The sequence below is a fragment of the Crassostrea angulata genome, chromosome 7 (assembly GCF_025612915.1).
Source record: "Crassostrea angulata isolate pt1a10 chromosome 7, ASM2561291v2, whole genome shotgun sequence".
NCBI classification, from domain to species: domain Eukaryota; kingdom Metazoa; phylum Mollusca; class Bivalvia; order Ostreida; family Ostreidae; genus Magallana; species Magallana angulata.
In genome coordinates this window covers 3,682,820-3,703,058 of record NC_069117.1, presented here as the reverse complement: position 1 = coordinate 3,703,058, position 20,239 = coordinate 3,682,820, and the positions used below count along the sequence as shown (strand labels likewise).

The following is a 20,239-nucleotide window of genomic DNA, read 5'->3' as shown; positions in this document are numbered from 1 at the left end:
CCATCTTTTTTTAAAATTCGACATTTTTAATGTTGAAATATGTTACCTTTACACGTTTCAAATTTGTGGAGAGAAGACCCAGAGACAACAAAATCATTTAAAAACAGTTGTAAATAAGTAGGATTTTGCATGAATTGCATCGTGTTGCTATATTTAGACCCATATTATAATAAAACCTTTTGCATTTCAAATATTTTTCCACTCATTCCACATCCAACAGAAACCAAATAACGGTTAAAATTCGAAAAATATTCAAAATTATTTGATGAAATTTTCACTCTCCTTGTGCGCCCCGATTCCTGCCGAATCTACATCTTAAGCGCCCACATTCTTTGTAGCAATTCCAGTGAGCTACTTAAACCACATCAAGAAGTGTTATAAGTAATTTTTATAACACTTGTCTGCTGTCTATCGGTTTTGTAAATTTTCGGCCTACAGGAAATATGGGATAGTTATATCATTTGTTGTATCTTCATCATATCTCTATTTTTAGAAGAAAGTAATTAATTCAATTTTCACTACATGGAAAGAAGACAAAGAAACAATAGAATCATAACAATTTGAAAGCTGTGATACAGTAAGTTTTTGAATCAAATGTTGCTAATTATATACAGACATGCATTCCAATAAATCTAACATCATTTCACAAGATATTTACCAATTTTTATGGCCTGAAGACATTACATACAAATTTTTTATGTGATGTGCATATTGTTTACAAATAAGGAATTTTTCAACCTTTTTTTTGTGTCTAAATTCATGCAAAATCCACATCTAATGTACCCACTTACTGTTACCAAGAAGTGATTAGCATGCTTTTCCCTTATTATTAATTTGAATTAAAAATAAGACAATGAAAAATGATTCACAAGTATGATTAGAAAATTTCCCCCTGATTTTGATATAAATTTGCACAGAAAAAAATATGAAGAACAACTTACATGTATGCATAATTTTCCTGAATAGTTCAGACTAGAAAGTATTTCCTGCCTTAAAATAAATTTTCATAGAAATGAAAATTCTCTAACAAATATGCAAGAATTTTCTGAGTAGGGACTAGCATTTCTTTTTCTTTGGTGGTGGAACCCCTGCCAGTCTGCTATAATGAACAAGAGGTATAACAGGGGTTCTCTCCCTTGGATAATTAGGGAAGTTCTCCTGATACCATCTATGAGCAAGATGTCCGGCCAAAAGCTGGTTCACCAACACAAAGAGCCCGACGGAGTTACACATGGTGTGTCTCCACCAGAACATGGCACAGTAGACGCTGTAGATGAGGATCTCCATGAAGAAGTGGGGACAGGACGAGTGCTGGAACAGGTCCCCCTCTGGTATCAGGTGCTTGTCGGTGACCACAGCACCTAAAGGGAGAGAATTCAGAATTAACAAACATATCAGAGATAACAGGTGCTTTTCAGTAGTGGTACTGCTCTTGGAAGGGAGGTAATTCAGAAAATATATAACATACCTGGTAGTACAAACTTATAATAAGTCTATCCTTGTGAGAAAGTCTTGGCAGTGACAACAGCTCTTACAAAGAACATAAAACTATATAACTGTACATGCCTTGCTCATTACACCTGAGACTGGACAAAATGTTGTTGAGAATATGCTGCTTGTAGCTAAAGTAGAGGAACATGGTGATGAGCAGGTAGTTGTACCACTGGAGATCACTCCAGATAGCACCTGTAATAAGACAGTAATTAATGCAATACAGGTATTACATTCAAGTGAGAATTTAAGAAATAATTATCATATTATTCAATATAACATTCGAGTGAAAATTCAAGTACTGGTACAAAAGTTAATCATTCAATTATTCAATAGCTGTTACATTAAATGTTAGTTGAGGTGTTTTTTTCAAGGTAATTTTATATAAAATACAATTAACACAGAAACAATTTATGGGTAAGTAGTAGATACATTTTAAGAAATACAATGCCCATTCAAGAGAGTTCTATGACCCAGACACAGAGTGTGAAGAGATACCTGTTACCTAAATACTTCAGTTTTTCCTGTATTCACCTTTTGATGGATTTATATGTGGAAGATGTAATCCAGATACATATGTACTTACTAAGTGTGAGAGTTTTCTCCTGCATGAGGCAGACAATACTGATTCCCTGGAAGCAGTAGAAAAAGACCCCGGTCAGATAGATAACGACACTCATGGTGCTAGCCGAGTAGCTGTTGACAAAAATACACTCGGTCAGTCGTCGAATCATCTGTACTTCACCCATCAACAAAACCGCCAGGATCTGGGCAGGAGGGAGCAACTCTGAAATGATTGTCAAGTCATTCCCAGGCTCCATGTTTAATACATACAGATGTACCTAGAATAATCAGTAATACATACAGATGTACCTAGAATAATCAGTGATATTCAAAAGGAACCATAATGTTTAAAACAAGTGTATTCTTCATTGAGAAAACAATAAAAAAATAATAACTACAATTTTAACTTTAAAAAAAATTCTTCTGTTGGAAAATAAACAAACAAGCGATGTGTTTGCATATACTAGTATATATAGTAATAGAACATAGACTCGACAAAGTTGGATATCAAAGACTCTTTGAGCCAATAGCCAGGACTACCTGAAGCAAGTTTAGCACAGCAGAGGCCTGCTCAGCAGAGCAAGCGATTGCGAGCGCTTACCATTCCCTATACCTAAAACATAAATTTTGACAGCACTTGCGATCGCTTGCTCTGCTGTACAGAGTTTTAGTTCTTGCACACTCCTGAAATTTTGTGTTACAGGTACAGAAAATTTTGGTGAGCACTTGCCAGCACCAGCTCTGCTTAGCATGCCTCTGCTGAGCTACCTTTAATAGTATCCATGCAGAGTGATCATGTTTTCATGAAGTCAGTGGGAATTGTAAACACTTACATTTGAGAACATTATTTTTGAGTATATATATGCAGTCATCTAAAACTTTAACTCGGACCCATGTGTTTAAGAACATTGTTTCGGAGTATACCTGACTCTGATGCTGGGATTCTAATGTATCCCAGAAAAAGAGAAACTTCTTCAGGGAATTTGTCCGCAACGAATACCGAATACACCATCACAGTCAGCAGGGCAGAGTGTATAAGAAGGCCACTGCAGTAGAAATGCCAGAACCATCTACAAACAACAAAGTATCATATAATTTTAACAATTGGCCAACAGTTCATTATAAGGGCAGAAAACAGGCTTTTCAGTAATGAAGAAGACACAAATGAGATTTTAAAAATAATCTTTATCCACATTCAGAATATCCTAATTCATTTTTTTTCCAGCTGTATGCAGAGACATAAATAACCTATGTTATGTCTCTGCTGTATGTAAATCTGCAGAAAATATTATCCAACGAAATAAATATCAGAAGCCAGTTCTAGCCTATACATCAAATTTCTTTGTCTTCTGAGCTTGTCAGCAATTTGCTTGATATTTTGTAAGAATAGATAAAACAAATGCATTGACAACATAAATTATTTCGCAGAAATGTGAAAATGTAATTTTTCCATCTAACATTAAAACGTGAAACTTTTACCTTTTCGGGACTTGAAGAAAGTGCGAGGTCAAACTAAATTCCTGCAAATTTCTTAGTTTTCCAAAGACATATAAATTTAATACTAAATTCAACTTTAATCGTTCGCTATTTATAACAATAAATCCTAAAATAATTCCGAGAGAAAGAATTAACCATATATAATTTAGATACACCATGGCATCGCTTTTTTATTTACCATAACCTAATCGAACGGGTTCGACATTCTGTAGTAAAATACAGTATTCGGCACCTCGCTATTTCGGCACTCTAAAATCACACTCTCGTTCATAGGCTATCTGCCAATTAAACTATCTTAAATGAAATAGTAAAGGAAAAATTACACATTTACAGAGTTGAGTATGGTACTATATTTTGTGGCGGAAGGTTTTTAAGAAGAAAATGAACATTTTTCATAACTCTGTTTTAGAGTACCGTCAGTTTAGCTTTCTTATTTTCAGTTCAAACAAAAATTCCAGATAGTTTTTGCATTAGGATATCTTCATTTTGTGACGAAAAACATAATTTTACAATTTTTCAATATCTATATCGACATATATTGGCAACTTTAACTTATAATTAATAAAAGTCAAAGAAAAATGAATTCCATTAGTTTGAGACTTTTAAATAATTTTATTACATGTTAAATTGGAACTGGATAAAAATAGCGTTTTATCAGTGCAAAAAGGTCAAAATATCAATTAGGTGAAGAAATTGTAACATTTTTCTTGATGATAATTTTAATTTTATTTATCTTAAATAGTATAAATTTGTATTTGATGCCATGGTTCATTCCGATAATAAAATATAGAGGGAAAAGCAATTTATGTGCAATCTGCACTTTCAGTGCAGAAAGGTCATTTTAAATACACTGTAGCGCCAAATGAAGCATATAGACCCCTAAATCTTGTTTTGAATTTTGATTAAGCTATGTTTGTAGATTTTTAAAAAATATTTTAGAAAAAACTTTAAGACTTTTGATTGCAGGATCCAACGTCCTTAAAAATCAAAGTACTGAAGTACTGACGGGAGTTGATTTTATCGATTATCATTTATTTTAAAATCAACTTATCTTGCATGGCAATTAGTTTCTATATTTGAATTACGCACTTTTTTATTATACGAATTTTAGACTTTTCGTTTAGTGTTTTAGGTAGAATAAGGCCAATGTAAAATCATTTGATTACGTTTATGTCTATGATATAAGAATCTATTATTTGAATATTTTAAAATGAACCTGAAAAAAGACTTTTGTCGTGATTTGTGCGTTTCATATTTAGTGTGTTTTGTTAGTCTGCGAAAGTTATAATAATTGATGTCTTGAGTGCACTGAATCTCGAAAGTAATAAAATATCTTTTTACAGTGATTGAGGGTGTGTGTAAATGATATGACGTTGATGTTTTAGTGGTATTTATTAATTTGTGCAATAGTATTTACAATGACTGCACATGTTAGTGATCTGTGCTGCAGGGTGTAAGAGGCAAAGTTTTATGAGTGGGTAGGTTTTTATTCCGTGAAATAAAAGAAGTTGATTTGAAACCCCTTATATACTAAAAATCTTACTCAGTTTTGCTCTTTACAACAAATGCAAGTATGGTTGAACTAAAAAATTGAAATTAAATCGTAGAGTTGATCATTGAGATTAAATCGTAGAGTTGAGCATCCAATGGTAAATGGAACAAACAACGAGATGAACATTCTGGAGAAGGTCTTTCAAAAGAAAGGAAATTAATGCAAACCAGGGACATAGGACTAGAACAGTTACCGTATTTTTCCGTCATACATCAATAAAAGAGAAGGGCGTATTGATATGTGTATCATGCGCGGATCCAGAAAATTTTTCCAGGGGGGGTCCGAAGGATAATTGTGTTTGCCAGGGGGGGTCCGAGGCATATTTTCGCGATAATTTTACTATGTAAATTTAATAAATTTTCATTTTCCAGGGGGGGTCGGGACCCCCCCGACCCCCCCTCTAGATCCGCGCATGTGTATGTTCAGTGTATCAACTTATTATGAGGGAATTTTGTTTTTAAAATTGAAACCAATATGCCAAAGAGATATATATCACCTTCTTGTTCTAATGAAAGGAAGAAACAACAAAAAGGTGCTTGTGGTAGCAGTGAAGTTGAAAAAAGTGTGGTTGGTAATTTTCACCAAGGTTCTAATATATTTCCAGAATGGAGTCGAGGAAGGCAGTGTGTTTCAAATGCACTCTTCAGTATCTTAATTTGTACAAGTATCTCAATTTAAAAGAACTTCAGGAGTTCAGGAGATGTAGATTTCATTTTGGAAAATGGAGATGAGCTGTATCAGCACGTTTGTCAGTACGCTACACATGTTTATTTACATCCATGTGATCTTCCAAATTATTTTTGTTTTAAAAACACATTGCTATGATGCTTTCTCAGGCAATATAAGTGAATCATTTGTGGAAAATGTTCCTTTACTGTCCCTAGAGTCGGCTATATCTAAGTGTTTTATTGAATCGTCTCGAACAGGTATCTTTATTTGTAAAGAAACGCTCTTAGCCATCTGGAAAATTTCTAACTTATGGGTCAATGTCAAAGCAAAGTTCTTTTCAAGAAATCCTTTTCATTCTATTGTCCATTATTTAAGCAGGGCCCTTTGAGATGGTGACCGTCTCAATTTTTTCTAGTTATTATTGTACATTGTACAAATACAAACATACTACTGATTTTAAATTTATGCAAGTTCAACTCCCATGAGTACTTTCACTACTTTGATTTCCCCACGCAATGGTTCTTAAATCTTTAATAAAATTTTAATTAAAAAAAACATAAATACCTTGCCTAGATAAATGAATACACATGTAAGTAGTAGAAAAGGATAAATTTATTCTGTTTTCATGAAACTTGAAAGGCTTATCATGATCTTAAAAATATAAACATGGAGGACATAAAGAAAAAGAAGTTAAGAATCATGTAGTACATTATATATACACAAAATAAATAAATTCATTAACAATTTAACATGTATATACTGTAAATATATATATTATCTAAATCTAGTTGGCAAAACATCCAAAAAAATTGTCTGAAAAAATGTTTAAAAACAACAACAATATGATATATTGATTTTTGTACCTGAATATAATTGATTATATACCTTAATGAAACACAAATATTAATTAAAACAAATCCTAAAGTACATGTCACCTGCATCAAGTTACATGTGTATGCATTAATAAATTATTGATTAATTAATAAACAAACAATAAGTTCTGAGATATTAAAGAGTAAGGTTATTTTTTTTACAAGAAAAATACACAGTACTGATCAGACCCAACCTAACAGAAAGTAAACCCAGATTAAACCCTGGGTTTACTTTCGGGGCTTACTCTGAGTTTACTTGAGTGGACCAAGAGTAATTTAAACTCCAAGTAAACCCAGATAGTAAACCCTGATCAAAAGTAGATCCCTGAGGCAGACACCACATATGTATTTGGAATATACAAGGGGTGGGAATTACAGGCAGTAAGATAATAAGATAAAAGACAGGTCTTCTTCCCTTTTCAATGTTTAAAGAGGACCATAAAAGCAATCTGCAAGAAACCCTGAGTGGACCCAAAGAAAACCCCAACTGGACACAAATTTTTCAAAAGTTAACCCGGGGTAAACCCCAAGTAAGCCCCAAAAGTAAACCCGGAGTTTAGTTGGGGTTTACTCTGGCGTTACGTTGGGTTTGATAAGTACTGTAACAATATAAATGTATGTGCACACTTAAACTGGTACCCGTGAATGTATCAAAACAAATGCAAATATAAAAGATTAAAAAAAAAAAGATCTCATCACCAAAAAAGATTTAGAATCAATATCTATATTAAAACACCTAAAACAATAATTATGACCAACCAAGTTTCTATTCAAGGAAACTTTTTACATTGCAGCTACGGTATTTTTTCTTCATTTGTAGATTTATTTAAAACCCCAACACTCTTTTCAAATATCAACATAAGTATTAGTAACATATTATATATATATGTCTAACAGCAAATTCAATCAATTACTTGGTGTCAATGGACTAGAAAGGAGCTAGTAAAAGTTTAATTTAATTCAGACTTAAGGATAGGGTGCAACAGATCATAATGTAGAAAAAAATCTTAAGAACTCTGCTTCTTTAGTAGTAGTCTTTCAAGGCCAATCATTGGTGCTTCAAACGCCATGGAAACAAAGAAAGCAACACCATAAGTACACATCCAAAATCCCAAAAAGAGGAAGATCTGGAAGAAAATGAAGAGGTAAGTCAAAACTTCATTAAGAACCATGAAGTTAGTCTAAGTGTTGATGACACTGCCATATGTCGTTATTGTTTTTTGGCCATGCTCATTGCGTAAGCAATGTTCGGGCTATAGCTACGCTGCATGTTTTACCAGTTGTTGACCGAACAACCACTGAAATTGTTCTTTGCTCAAAAATGTAGTTCCAATTTAAAAGATAATGAAGAATGTGTAGCATGTCAGTGGCTCAGTGTAAATCACTTTTGATATATTTAACATCACATGGTAATCTTGTTTTGTAACATTCTAAATACTCATGTATGTAATGATAAGTTGCCATGTAGTGGAATACATTGTATGATTGATCACACAAATAGACTAGGTCATTCTAAAACTAGAGATCTCATTATCAAGTTGTTTTATCAAATTGTTTTTACAAACCTGAGTTAATTTTGTCGGGGTGTTAGAAATCTGATCCTCCCAGTATTCATATTATTGACAAATTCAAATATGTATAAACTCAGTTTATTCATCAATAATGACTCAATGAGAGAGCGTATCTCTGACACAGACTGTACATAAACATGATGACTACACTATACCTACCATGTTGATATCTGTATTGTAGAGAGTGTATCTATGACACAGACTATACATAAACATTACTACACTATACCTACCATGTTGATATCTGTATTGTAGAGAGTGTATCTCTGACACAGACTGTACATAAACATGATGACTACACTATACCTACCATGTTGATGTCTGTGGTGTGGAGAGTGTATCTCTGATATAGACTGTACATAAACATGATGACTACACTATACCTACCATGTTGATGTCTGTGGTGTGGAGAGTGTATTTCTGACACAGACTATACATAAACATGGTGACTACACTATACCTACCATGTTGATGTCTGTGGTGTAGAGAGTATATATCTGACAGAGACTATACATAAACATGGTGACTACACTATACCTACCATGTTGATGTCTGTGGTATTAGAGAGTGTATCTCTGACACAGACTGTACATAAACATGGTGACTACACTATACCTACCATGTTGATGTCTGTGGTGTGGAGAGTGTATCTCTGACACAGACTGTACATAAACATGATGACTACACTATATCTACCATGTTGATGTCTGTGGTGTAGAAAGTGTATTTCTGACAAAGACTGTACATAGACATGATGACAACACTATACCTACCATGTTGATGTCTGTGGTGTAGAGAGTGTATTTCTGACACAGACTGTACATAAACATTACTACACTATACCTACCATGTTGATGTCTGAGGTGTAGAAAGTGTATCTCTGACACAGACTGTATGTAAACATAATGACTACAGTATGGTTTGAACATATTTTATTGCATAAACATATACAAATGGTTCGAACACAAGTTCTTACAACTTACGAGGTTCTTACAGGACAACACTTATTGACAACACTATACCTACCATGTTGATGTCTGTGGCATAGAGAGTATATCTCTGACATAGACTGTACATAAACATGATGACTGGATGTACCAAGTAGGCACAGTAGGTAAGACGGCTGAGAGGCGACCATATCCCCGCAGACAGGAAGGTGTTGATGAACCCTGGGTAAATGTAACATGGAGCAAACCTTAATTTTTATTTCCAGCAAAACTTTTAGTCTGTATTAAATTGTGACAGTTCAATACTTTTGAGCTGTTTGACTTATCACTGCAGATTTTAAAACTATCTAGGTTTTTGTAACTAAAGGTAAAATGTGTCTACCAGAGGCTGAACCTGTCTGCATACACAAATATTCTGCCATATGAAAATTGTTGATAAGACTTACCGCTAACACTAGAGTAAAAACATGAAAGGTAATTCCATTTCTAACATTATTATTTAAGCTTGTAGATATCCATGTACCTCCATATCCTGTATTACAGGCAAATATAATCCAGGCTACCCCCAGGCTCCATGTGAGGACAGACAGGGAGTTGTAGAGGGCATCAACGGACAGGGAGTTCTTGTGTCCTCTGTTTTCATGAGTGGTCCCAAATATCACAGCCAAAACACAACCAAGAGCAATAACCCATCCCAGCAATGCAACAAACTGCAAATACATTCAATGGTCAAAATCAATTCAAAGAACTATATTTATAAAATCTATATGAACAAACAAAATTCATCAACTTGAGAAACAAAGGATATTCTGAAATTCTAAATCACAGAGGAATAAGTAACTTTGTACATGTATGAGTAAGAAATTTGATTTTTTGTGGGTGGAGGGAGGGGAGCTTACTCTTGGTTTGATTGTGGATGGAGGGAGGGGAGCTTACTCTTGGTTTGATTTTTGTGGGTGGAAGGAGGGAAGCTTACTCTTGTTTAGATTATTTGTGTGTGGAGGGAGGGGAACTTACTCTTGGTTAGATTTGTTGTGGGTGGAGGGAGGGGAGCTTACTCTTGGTTTGATTGTTTGTGGGTGGAGGGAGGGGAGCTTACTCTTGGTTTGATTTGTTGTGGGTGGAGGAAGGGGAGCTTACTCTTGGCAATCTGACTTGTCTGCGGGATTTCCACATGAAGAAGCCAGTTAGAACGCCCACCACATACGGAGCAATCCTGGCATACGGTCGCTGGTACAGCTCATCAAAGAACTTCTCCTGGCTACAAAGGACATTTCAAGATTCAAATGACTGGTTCATACAGGACTCTTTTTAAAAAAGTTTTTTATATATGTGTATGCAAATTGTAACTTGTGGGTCTATTAAACAAGAATTGTCTTACTTGGTTGATGAATTCATCGTCATCTTTAAGCTCACAGAAATGATGCCCCTATATATGGCCTGCATCAAGATCAGGGCAAAACAGAGGATGTATCCTATCAGTGGCTTTCTGAAGAGACAATGGTACAGGTAATGAAACATTGTCCACAGGTGTACACACTGTACGATGAATCAATCACAGCCTCTCACGATAACACAGCTTTACCTGTACAGAGGATATATCAGCAGCGGGGAAATAACATAAAACTGCATGTCATTTGCTAGATACCATCCCCAAGCCACACACTAAAACAAAATTTTGATAAACATATAAAATAATTCCTCCATTGAAAATTAGATTAGGTTGAACAGGTTCAGGGAAAAGTAAGTAAACAATATTGCATGAAATTCACATCAATCAAGATTACACGTGTATCGAGATTGATCCAAAAGTAGTGACACAGAACACATGTGCTGTGTTACTGAAATATCATACTATAGGACTAAAATATTAAGCCACATTTTTAAATTTGTTGCTTTTACCTGATGATTCATGATTTTATTGCAATTGTGACCTTACTTTTACTTCAACCCTTGAGTGATGCAACATTTTTTTAAACCATCAGAAGTAATTAGGTACAAGATTATAATTAATTATCTTTCTTATGCACATTTTACAAAGGACATGATTTAGATGATTCATGCTTTGTTGACTGTGAAGGGCAGTTTCTTTAATTCTAGCTTCATAGATCTTTTTTTTTTCCCTAAAAATGCATCTGCTATTTGATTCTAATCCATTTGACATGTGAGTGAAATTCTCATGATATGCTCTATATCAGCAGCAACCTTGTCAATGAAAAATACAAAAACTTACAAGAATTCCAACTGGTGATAAGTCATAGTCAATCATTATTCCATCACTGCAAGTGAATTCTGTCACAAGAAAGGGGACTATTACTCAGGGGATGAAGTTTTGTTTCTTAATGAACTCTATCACAAGGACATGGATTTCCGTCTTACCTCCTCATTCAGATAAAAGGGATGGGAGCTCATTCTTATCTCCTCACTCAGAGGGAAGAGATGGGAACTCCATCTTGCCTCCTCATTTGGGGGGAAGGGATGATAGCTCAGTCTTACTTCCTCACTCAGAGGAAAGGATGGGAACTAAGTCTTGTCTCCTCAGTCAGAAGGAAGGGATTAGAGCTCAGGTAGCTAAACACAGTTTCGTATAAAATCCAGGGGGTTTTTCTCTGGGGAAAAGCATGATGGGTAGGGATTTTCCTGCTATTTTTATGCGGTATACATGAAAAATTAATGTTTTTAATTCTCAACTGCATAATATAGTGGATTATCTGTCGAATACATGAAAAAAGTATGTAGAAAAATTTTAAAAATTAATTTGTGAGACTCTAAGATAAAGGGAGGTAACTCCAAAAACATCCAGATTTAACACATGCATAATTTCATGAATTTTTTAGCCGGTGACATAGCTCTTTAAAAAGCTGGCGAATGTACCCTGAAAATACTATCAAACAATGCCTAAGGACTTGTTCTTGAAAATGTACAGAAATTAAAATTGCTGATTTGGTTGCATTCTGCTTTTAGGGGGAGCCTAAAATGCATGGGTGTACTGCATTTAGAGGCATCCTTTTGTCTATTTTCCGCATGTTTTGAGTGCCAAATAAATTCTAGCATTAAGTTACATGAGCATTATTCTTAAATATTTAAAAAATTCACAATTTTATCTATCTTTTGATATATAGATATATATGTAACATGTTTTTACAGTTTATTTATAGGGGTCGGTTTTGCTTTCCCCTCATCAAACGTCCTTATAACGTTAAATATAAAACTGTGTTTTGCACCCTCAGTCTTACCTCCTCACTCAGAGGGAAGGGACAGGGAATTCAGTCTTACCTCCTCACTCAGAGAGAAGGGATGAGAACTACATCTTATCTCCTCATTCAGAGAGAAGGAATGGGAACTCAGTCTTACCTCCTCACTCAGAGGGAAGAAGTTCTGGATGTACAGCAGGTTCCTCCACCAATACTGCGAGCACTGGTCATAGTCCGGCGATCTTGGGGGCCACAAAGGCCCTGACCCCCAGTACTGGAAGTAGGCTGTGTACACTAGGAGAACTAGCATCAAGGGAGGGGTCAACCTGGTGGATACACACAACATGTAAAGCAATAATAGATGACAATGGCATCTAGACAATCACAGATACTAGAATACCAGACCCTATACAGCGCATGCTCATGTACCTATATTCAGCTAGCCTAACACACTCATGCATGTACTTTCTATATTGTTGTTTTTAAACATTATTCATAAAACACTTATGAAACAACTCAAGTGCCAGAACACTGAACACAGATTTATTGTTTGATAATTTCTTTGTTGCATTTATAGACCAAGAAGGGAAATTAACACAAAATCACTACTTCCAGAAAAAGATATCCATAAAATCTCTAAGGATGGCTTACACAATTATAGTAGACAGGGGAACTGGAAACATAAGGATGGCTTACACAATTATAGTAGACAGGGGAACTGGAAACACACTATTTATTTATCATGGTCTTTTTCTGACTAAAGAGAAATAAATTTAGTGAGGTTAATGAATAAACGCTTACCTCCAGAATCGATGGAAATAAAATAGCAGCCAATTGATTTTCCCATTTCTTTTTTCTAACTCGTGCAGTGTCAGATAACTCACCAACAAACCACTGAAATACACGATTAACAATGCCTCATCTTTTGATAAAGCCTTAATTTTAAAAAAAGAATGATAAAGACAGTATCTTATATTGTTTTTTTTTTTAATTAAAAAAAAGTCTACCTCAACAGGAAGAAAGAGTCCACGGAGAAAATGGCATTGAGGACGATCTGAAAAGTCCATCTGTGTATCAACTCAGGGGCCACAGGGATAAGGTTCTCTGAGATACAAACACACAGACAAAGTGAAATCTTTAAGCTACATATACCTGGTAGATTCAATAATACCGGTACTTAAACTTATGTTTCCTTTAATCAAAATCAACTTGTTGACCCAGAGTAATGTTAACCAAATACACACAGAGTACTGTAAACCTGGCAGACAATTATGGTAATTGTGAATTAGTTCTGAACCAGTCACTGGTCACATAAACGACAAGTGTAAACTTGGTTTACAGTAAAGAAATGGACTTAAAAATCTCTATATATGAATGGAATTTACTGATGCTGCTAACAGTAAAACCTTTGAAAAAGACATAAAAATCTATATAAAGATGACATTTACTGAAGTTGGAGATCAGGAAAATGTAGGTGTGTCCGAGTATGACCCAGCTCATACTGAGGACGCGTACTCCATTAACAGCCTGTACCGCTGTGGGGGGCGGGGCTTCAGTGCTGAGTACTTTACTGCCATTAGTACTGATGGAAAATGTCAGCAAAAACTTTCCAAGCTTACCTGAAATTGATTATAACACATAGGCTTATCAAGATCACTCAGAATCAGTCAAAAGATTACAACTAATTTCATCAATAATATAATTCATACACATCAATGTGTTTAAAAGGGATTCAACAAGTTTAAATTTTGAGATGAGACCCCAGGTATATGAATTTAACAAACAAATAAACAGAGTAAATGATCTCCTCTGAGTCACCACAAGTCATTGAGGTGATATAAACACTACTGGAATCAGTGTCCTACCCAGCTCAATCTCTGCAGGGTACCCTTATTTCTACTTTTTATGTTCAATGCAAACAACATTGCACTTTTTCTTGGTTGAAAATGACATTTTGAGAGGCAATAAAAACATCATAAAAGTTATGTCCCTTAATAAGACAAGAAGTTTGTGTTGCACTGACTATCTTTACATGCATAAATAAAATGAAAAAAGTAAAAATGTATGTGAAACTGCAGCATGCATATTTTTTCACAAATGACTATAAAAAAATCACTTTACACAAATACACCATGTATCAGTAAGACAAAACTTTCAACTGACATACATGAATTGTATTGGTTTTATACTGGATAAATCAGCAGTCTGGTAATAAAGAAATTTTGTTAATACATGTACATACGGTTGTGTAACACTCTGTGTATGAGTGTTCCTTGAGAACTGGTAGAGAGGAGATGGGCTGTGTCAGAGTTCAGGATGGGTGGCTCTATTTCCGGTTTGTTGAATCTACCACTCACAATATCTGAATTCTCTGGTCTTTGATAAATAAACATGTCATACAGTGTACCCACTAACAACAGAAATCCAACGACGGAGCAAATAACACTGAAAAAGAAATCCAACAAATTGAACATTAAAATTCAAAAAATAAAATGTTACAATTTTTTATTAAAAGTGACCATGTCTTATAAAACTGATCCCTTATTTTCTAGGAAATTTTAAACTCTTGGATGCTCTTTAATTAGACTAATCTACCTGGCAATAACGAGTTTTTGGGTGCTTGTTTTACCTACCTAGCAATGATAAACTCAGGGGTCCTTATGTAGCTATGATGAAATTAGGGGTAATCTCAAACTTTGTTTTACTAACCTCGCTATGATGAACTCAGGGGTCCTCTCAAATTTGGTCTCAGGGTGAGAAACAGAATTTACTTCATATTTTGAACTTGAATTTGTAAAGAGTATACCCAAATAGTATTCTGTAAGACAAAATCATTTAATATCAAATCAACCTAATGTAAGTTATTTTAAAAATGTGTGAACTTTGAGATACAATTTGAGCACTGACCTAATAGTTCTCTGACATCTGTCTCATCACACACATCAGGCAGGCACAGTCCTACTCGCATCGATAAATTAGTTTTTATCTAAAATATACCGGTAAAAGTTTAAATCACTTTTCCAGAGTTATCAGTATTTGAAAGCATTATTCTCATGTCTTCATGTATATCAAACCACTCAAAATTATCTAAAACTGTTACCCGCTTGTCAACAGAAATAAAAGAAAATGCAAGACTACAATCTCCAACCAGGTTTTAATTTGTTCTAAATGAATTATTGCTCACAAGATTCACAGGAATAAGCAGAGCAGCCAAGAAGTATTTTCCATGAATCAGGAATGTCATGTTGTATGTTAGCCTGTCATTGAATGCCTGGTTAATCTTAATACATTCGTCGTATTGTCCAGGCCAAATGATATCACCATCAAGAACACCACTTGGAATCTTGAAGAAGGAATCCAACACTGGAAAATTACAACAATAGATGAAACAAACGGGAAACCATAGATTGGGTTATTTTTTATTGTACAAATATTGTGTGTCTTTCTTTGCTGAATACCCAATATGTGTTTGGACATCATTGGAGTGAACCTGTTACTTACTTTTAATGGCCCATAAACTTCTTTGTTGTAGCCCGTCTTCTAAGAGCTTCACTCCGACACTACATGACTCTGATATGTTAGCAGCCGAGAGATCAAGTCCAGTTTCTTTCCTACTGAGTAAAGCCTCTGCTGAGACCGTTCTCTACAAAATGAAACTTGTGAGTGTTTGTGTGCATATCTGCTTCTTCTAATGAAAAAAAATTCAAGCGTCTAATAATTGACCTTCAGCCTCTACGATGTAGATCAATTTAATAGGTCTATATCATAGATATCTGCTGGTCTGCAGCTCCCGGTCTAAAGAAATCGTATCCAGGTCATCCATTTAAAATTTTTCAGGCTTGAAGCTACAGACCTGCAGCTACATCATTGGGGCCAAATCAGTTAAGGAATAATAACAAAAAAGGAATGGTGAGAGTATGAGTTATCACGTCTTGCGTGGAGTTTTTGCAGCTATCCTTGTTCTGTGTGTCCAAACCACAGATACATGTATAAGAGCAAGAATAGATGTACATAGTTTGGAACTGTGGTTAACAGTTAAAAATGTATTGTAAGACATTTTGTGAAAAATTGCATCAGGTAACTGAAGTTGCTAACGACTAAAATAATCAAACACAGACCTGTATCAGAGTCTTAACATCATATCTGTCAAGGACATACTGGTCAGACTCTTTAGTTACAAGCTTGGAGAAGCCCTGCTTCAGGAGGTCGTGATATCCAGGGATATCCTGGCTGTGTTTGGAACAGTGACAGACCGCCAAAACTACCAAACCTAATACAGTCTGTGTCAAAGCCATCTTTGTATGCTCACCACTCAAAGTACATGTACCTGTAAAAGAAAGTGTGACATTTCAGTCTGAAGGAAATCATTATGTAATATGTCTCCGACCCAATGTTCATTAGATATCACTCAATGTTTGTAAGATATCTGCATCTAATGCTTGTAGGATATCTATACCAAATAAATGTGGTGGGATATCTGTACCCAATATTTGAAGGATATTTCATGCACTTAATCAGTGTTTTAAGATATATTCACTATAGTCATTTTTCGTATATAATAATTTTATGTGTTGATAAAATGATGTAATAGTGCACTGGCGAGAAATGATACTATAGTACACGGCAAGAACTGGTGGCACCTCAGTAACGTTAGACTTCATCCACTACAAGTACCCCACTGTACCCTAGCTAGTATATGAACACTTTCCACTTCTCAACAACAGGCCCTTTATAGCGAGCGCAGCTCGCCGGCGCGCAGCGCCGGCGCGAAGCGAGCTCTACCGGCAAGGCGTGTGTGAATAGAAAATTCGGACTAGTTGCACATTTATTCAACGGATTTTTTTGGCGTCAGTAAATCGGACCAGTAATGCATCGTTTTAATCGTCCCAGTAGTTCCCTGTAATCATGGCAATTTTTATCACTTCACACTCTCACGAGAATCAGCAAGACAAATTTAGACAGTAAAAACAATAACGATGTAAGCGACATAAAGTCAATGTTACCTCTAAAGTTCACCTCAGTACACTTTCAATCAAAAATAATCGTGTGACGTCACAAACGTTTACACATTGATCCGATATATTTTTTCGGAGTCAGTATAAATTTTGACCCACAATTCATAGTACCAATGGTTTCCAACCTCACGTTCCAACATCACGTTCTCCCAAGAATCAAAGTAAAACCTTTGAAAAGCTTATAAGATGTGTAATTTTAAGAACATCATGCTTTTTAAGTAAATAAAACAGTATACTTCGCATACTTTTATTTCTCAGGGGAGTTTTAAAGAGTAAGACGACACTTAACCAACGTCAGCTTTGACGTCACAATAAGCACTGATAAGGGGAAATTACTCTAATTGAAGTTATTGTAAATCTGCTGAAATGACCAAAATCCTCTCAAAATCTTGCAAAGGCTAAGATAAAGAACAGCTGACGAATAAGAACATTTCTTCAGATACAGGAAACAGTTGTAAATTGCACTAATTTGGATGAATGCTCACAAATATTTTATTCACTATAATTACGGTAATTTCCTGAAACGTAACGTTATACGTAGCAGCGCCTTTTTTTTAAAGGGGGTGGGTGGGTGGATGGCAGCCTCATCCAAAAAATCTTTGCAAGCAAAAAGAAAAATAAATCATGAAAATTCTAATCCTTCAGCCCTTTAGCAGTTCAATGGTTTCTTTATTTTCACTTCCATTTATTACATGCGGGGGGGGGGGGGGGGGGGGGGGGGGGGGGGGGGGGGCAACACCATGTTCTTTTAACATGATAAGCAAATATTTTTAAGCGTAAATTAAAAATAAAATTAAACATTAATTATTTTTTTTTAAGTGGAGGGGCAAATCCATGGTAAGTCGATTTTCTATGTATAAATTGACAAAAATGAAAAAAAATTTAGCATGGGGGAGCTCTATGATGAGTCAAGTATTATATTTAAGTTTAAGAAAAAATGTCTACTGCAGTGCAATGAATATTTATTTATTAAAATCTTAATTACTCAACAACATTGTATCTGAGATTAAACTATTGTTCTACATATAAATAAATAATTATAACAAATCTTATAAACTATGAATAATGAAAATTTACTGAAAAATAGGTATGTTTTATTTTTTGGCATTCAAATTCCACGTTGTTAATTTTATTTTATTAATTTATTATAATTCATTGTTTGATCACATGCTGTGCTCGCCCCAACGGTCGCACCGTAAAACATATTACCAATTTGGCATGCGATGCAAAAGATACCTGAAAACCTGTAATGACATAATTCATCATACTTACAGCATTATAGAAATCCCTGCACTGTAAGCAACAACATATACCAGCCCAGGAGGAAATATTGTTGATATTTTTGCCCGATCCCGATCTTTATTATTCCCCGAACCCGATCTTCATTTTCTAAATATATGGAAGAACATTTGAGTAATATTATCATTGTTTACTTTTGAGGTCTTACTTTAATCTCAAAATGTTTTTCTAATTTAAAGATTTATATTTAACTTATTGTAGTGATGGTCGGCATGCGATTTTATTAACATCAAGAATTTGTTGCTTTCCCAAAGACTAATGAACTGAATAAATTAACTTTATCCGAGTCAACTTGCTTCACATTTGAAGACCGGTCGTGATATTTTTCATTATTTAGCTGTATATAACCATGTATAACTGTTCGCATCTGAAGGTACATGCATAAAAACATTAATTAGTACTTTTCAATGCTTCACATGTGATTTAAAAAAAAAGAAAATCAAGAAGCTGTTACTGCACGGTAACAAATTATGGTAGTTAGAGATTTTTATTTCAATGCTATCGAAATAATTTAAATGGTATGCGTTTAATGTTCACCACTGGAAAGTTCAGACTCTGCTAATATTATGACAATTTTCCTGTTGCCCCTTAAGCATTAAGGGACCTGAATTGGTCAATAAAGAAATTGAACTGATATATATCCGTTAAAATTCTTGACTCACGTCTCAGTGACATGACATACCATATACTGTTCAATGATCTCACTATTTCACTTTGATACATTAAACTTAGCTGGTGTGCCTGGTCAAATTCACCGTAAATTGTTTAACATTTGGAAAATAAACCATTATATACTAAATTGCAGCAAGCTGATTCAGGACATTTTTGTGACCCCCGCTTAAGGTCGTCCATCTATAACTAAAGCGAATTTAACAATTTTGATTGGTCTATACTACATCAAATACATATTTTAAAGCTATTATGAAGCCGACATAAAACCAAACTCGGGTGTATGTGTGTAGTCAAATAAATGAACTTTTTGCACTTAAAACTTTTTTTAAAGAGTTGTCTGCCCTTTAAGAAAATTTTAAAAAATCATTTTCTGAAAATATGTATGGTAAAGTATGAATTACTTTAGCATATTTGAAGAAAGGGAAAACTTTTGCAATTTTTACCAAGAGAAATGGAAGAAAATTACTTGTACTAAAGAAATATATTTAAAAATTCCATAGATTTCAATTCAATTTCAATGTTAACTTCAACATATGATAAATTTGTCAATTTTAATTATTTTTTTTTTGAATTTCAAAGGTGAATCCTTATTATTTAATAAACCCCTTAAACTCTCACTAAGATTTCAGTGATCAAACTTAAAATCTATTAGATATGAAATATGATAGTTATGGATGGACCACCTTAAGAAAGAGGAAGAGGTACTTGACGAAGACGTACTGAAAAAACCCCCATTAAAAAACGACCTTTTGTAATAAAAGATTCAGCTGTTAAACTTTAAGGATAGCTTTTCTCACAAGCGGGAGCTACATTAATGTCAAAAGGGACTTTTCTTAAATAGTTACAGAAAGTTTTATTGAAACGTTTTTCAGCTATAGATTATCGATTAAGATATT

General features: G+C 34.6%; 2 protein-coding genes across 2 annotated transcripts; both read right to left on the bottom strand.

Moving 5' to 3' along the window:
• Positions 1 to 702: 702 nt before the first annotated feature.
• On the bottom strand, positions 703 to 3,767 carry LOC128192274 (polyprenol reductase-like). Its single transcript, XM_052864844.1, has 5 exons — positions 3,535 to 3,767; positions 2,980 to 3,125; positions 2,078 to 2,278; positions 1,567 to 1,686; positions 703 to 1,361 (listed from the first exon to the last, which is right to left on the bottom strand). Exons 1-5 carry the CDS (start codon positions 3,708 to 3,710, stop codon positions 1,057 to 1,059), a joined length of 948 nt encoding a protein of 315 aa, XP_052720804.1. The 5' UTR covers positions 3,711 to 3,767; the 3' UTR covers positions 703 to 1,056.
• Positions 3,768 to 6,409: 2,642 nt separating this feature from the next.
• LOC128192272 (nose resistant to fluoxetine protein 6-like) lies at positions 6,410 to 18,756 on the bottom strand. Its single transcript, XM_052864841.1, has 17 exons — positions 18,645 to 18,756; positions 16,476 to 16,684; positions 15,859 to 16,000; positions 15,542 to 15,720; positions 15,265 to 15,343; positions 15,067 to 15,175; positions 14,600 to 14,802; positions 13,806 to 13,976; positions 13,365 to 13,461; positions 13,159 to 13,251; positions 12,518 to 12,683; positions 10,749 to 10,828; positions 10,545 to 10,652; positions 10,304 to 10,424; positions 9,687 to 9,873; positions 9,243 to 9,385; positions 6,410 to 7,772 (listed from the first exon to the last, which is right to left on the bottom strand). Exons 2-17 carry the CDS (start codon positions 16,650 to 16,652, stop codon positions 7,653 to 7,655), a joined length of 2,175 nt encoding a protein of 724 aa, XP_052720801.1. The 5' UTR covers positions 16,653 to 16,684; positions 18,645 to 18,756; the 3' UTR covers positions 6,410 to 7,652.
• Positions 18,757 to 20,239: the final 1,483 nt, after the last annotated feature.

Excerpts from the sequence above, each read along its gene's own strand:
- LOC128192274 (XM_052864844.1), bottom strand. The coding sequence starts at position 3,710 with ATGGTGTATCTAAATTATATATGGTTAATTCTTTCTCTCGGAATTATT. Across the intron at positions 1,687-2,077 it reads GGAGAAAACTCTCACACTTA|GTGCTATCTGGAGTGATCTC; the intron begins GTAAGTACATAT and ends GTCTTATTACAG. Across the intron at positions 1,362-1,566 it reads TCTCAGGTGTAATGAGCAAG|GTGCTGTGGTCACCGACAAG; the intron begins GCATGTACAGTT and ends CTCTCCCTTTAG.
- LOC128192272 (XM_052864841.1), bottom strand. The coding sequence starts at position 16,652 with ATGGCTTTGACACAGACTGTATTAGGTTTGGTAGTTTTGGCGGTCTGT. Across the intron at positions 16,001-16,475 it reads ATGTTAAGACTCTGATACAG|AGAACGGTCTCAGCAGAGGC; the intron begins GTCTGTGTTTGA and ends TTCATTTTGTAG. Across the intron at positions 9,874-10,303 it reads GACAAGTCAGATTGCCAAGA|TTTGTTGCATTGCTGGGATG; the intron begins GTAAGCTCCCCT and ends ATGTATTTGCAG.